The sequence below is a fragment of the Tachysurus vachellii genome, chromosome 11, assembly GCF_030014155.1.
Source record: "Tachysurus vachellii isolate PV-2020 chromosome 11, HZAU_Pvac_v1, whole genome shotgun sequence".
In the NCBI taxonomy this organism is placed as follows: domain Eukaryota; kingdom Metazoa; phylum Chordata; class Actinopteri; order Siluriformes; family Bagridae; genus Tachysurus; species Tachysurus vachellii.
In genome coordinates, this window is record NC_083470.1 from 26,562,463 (window position 1) to 26,564,962 (window position 2,500).

Below are 2,500 nucleotides of genomic sequence, written 5' to 3' on the forward strand. Positions count from 1 at the left end.
ATCACTGACGATCACTGACGATCACTGACGATCTACTTGTTAATATCAGGGGTCCAAGCACTTGGTGTTTTGTCAGGATTTTTAAAACAAATTGTTTACAACAAACTCAGTTGTGGCGCTGAAGAGATCTTTTTCCATTTATATTTTTGGAGAAATCCTGAAGAACTATTAAGATCCAACCAGTTCAATCTGCGAGAGAGATATGAAGCTGTTTTCTCCACAAACACACACACACACACACACACACAAACACACACACACACACACACACACACACACACAAACACACACACACACAAAGTGATCATACAGTCATTCTGAAGTTATCCAACAAATACGCAGATATTTGGCAGTAAGGAGGTGAAGCGTCTTGGTGTAGAACCTTCCTTCTTGTTTTGATCTGAAATCACAGGACTGAACACTGCAGCTGTGTCTGATGTCAAACCAGTAAAAAAAAACCAGGAAGAAAGGATAAATTACAGACTTCACATATTCACATGTTGTCTAATTTAATCCTCACATCTTGTGCTTTAATTTTCACCACTGCTTTGAATCTAAAATATACAAGTCTGTTTGCGCAGAAAGATCACAAAGCCTTTGATCGCTCGATGTTTTATTTACCGTGTTCATAGTCGTACTCTTCGTACCACTTGTTTTCATACGTCGGGACCGTGGGCTCCTCTGAAACAGGAGAAAAATAAAAGACCAGAGTTTAGGTTTTCTTTTCATTTTCCACATAATTGTGTTCAGAAGACAACGAGAAAAAATCTTTGTAGATTTTATTTTGCTAGCGTCTGTTTATTTTGCGAACTCTGTGCCAAACCCCACCAGGCTTTGTTTTAGCTCTATATACTGTATAAAAATGAGCCCTAAAGTTTACGAGGTGCGTAAATTCGCCTTTATGAAGACGGATACTAAAAGAAAACGCAGTCGGGGCGTCTTCACGTCGATTAAAACGCAGCCTGTGTTGGGGTTTTTCCCAATTGAACTCATGTCTGAATTCAGGATTTACGTAATATACTGACTCACTCACTCACTCACTCACCTTCTACCGCTTATCCGAACTACCACGGGTCACGGGGAGCCTGTGCCTATCTCAGGCGTCATCGGGCATCAAGGCAGGATACACCCTGGACGGAGTGCCAACCCATCACAGGGCACACACACACACACACACACTCTCATTCACTCACACAATCACACACTGCGGACAATTTCCCAGAGATGCCAATCAACCTACCATGCATGTCTTTGGACCGGGGGAGGAAACCGGAGTACCCGGAGGAAACCCCCGAGGCACGGGGAGAACATGCAAACTCCTACGTAATATACTGACGATATTTATTAAGTTGTACCGCAGTTTACTGAAAATATATTTATTTTATACTGTATATTTGTTTCTAAAGCTCACCTGTAATAGAGTAAGTCCAGTCACGATCAGTCGGGCTGATCTCTTTACCGTCTGGGAATGGCATGTTTTCTGGAACCTCCACTGTTTAGAGAAAGCCACAAAGTCAGTTGTGTGTTATTAAAAATCACCAAGAGAAATAAGTTCCACTTCCCACATAAGGCAGTGGTATTTGTTTAAAATGCTGGTGACCCCAGTCCAAGTGGCTTTAGGGCTCTGTAGATTTAAGAACTTTGACTCTTGTTTGGTTCAGGCAGGATTTAGGGACCCAGTATGTAGGGATCAAATCTTTGGAGACTTGATTCTTTGTTATTTCCAAGTTTTAGGGATCAGAATCATGTATATTTAACTCTATCTGACACTAGTTTGGTGCCAGTTCTGAAGATCCTACCTTATTCTCTTATCTTCAAGGTAAAAAATTCTGGTGAGTCCTGTACTTTTAGTTGGTCTCATTTCCTCTCTGTTGGCTGATTCTTGGTCCCATTTTTGGGGCTCCGACCCTTAATTATTTCTGGTCTTCAGGACTCTATGTCGTGTTTTTTTCAGTCCTTCGAGCTCTGACACTTGGTTGGTCCTAGTCTTTTTGGTTCAAAATCTTATTTAGTCTAAGTGTTTAAGGGTCAGACTCTTTGGTGACGTGACGTGACATACGGCTAAGTACGGTGACTAGAGGTCTTCTCAGGTCTAAAGAAATGTCCCCGACCCGAAGTGACCCGAATAACTTTTTACCCCGAACCCGACGTGCATAATTTATTATTTTTTTTAAGAAAGACCCGACTCGAGACAAACCCGAAAAAATTAGCCCCGAGTCCGACCCGAACGGTTGGCAATTTTTTTTAACCCGAGTGGCCCCGAATGTTGCACACACACACCGATGCAGCCCTGCACACACCAGTCAGACAGAAAAGTAACCGCTACAGCGTGGATTCAAAATTGATTGACAGGTCTGTTTCAACGAAAATTAGCTTACCGCCAGCAACACGATGTCACAAGCGGTCTTGGCAAACAGAGGAGAGGTTGGAAAAGGACTCGAGTCAATGCACACACGCGAGATACAGTAGCTCGGGTCCGTTTGGTAAAAACACTCACTCA

General features: G+C 42.6%; 1 protein-coding gene across 1 annotated transcript in view; it reads right to left on the reverse strand.

Annotated features, from left to right (window-relative positions):
• aebp1b (AE binding protein 1b) overlaps positions 1-2,500 on the reverse strand; it is a 22,494-nt gene that overhangs the window by 10,501 nt on the left and 9,493 nt on the right. The window contains exons 7-8 of the mRNA XM_060880985.1: positions 1,412-1,492; positions 622-681 (exon numbers count right to left, since the gene is read on the reverse strand). Of these exons, the coding sequence (XP_060736968.1) occupies positions 622-681; positions 1,412-1,492 (141 nt within the window). The remainder of the gene's footprint in view (positions 1-621; positions 682-1,411; positions 1,493-2,500) is intronic.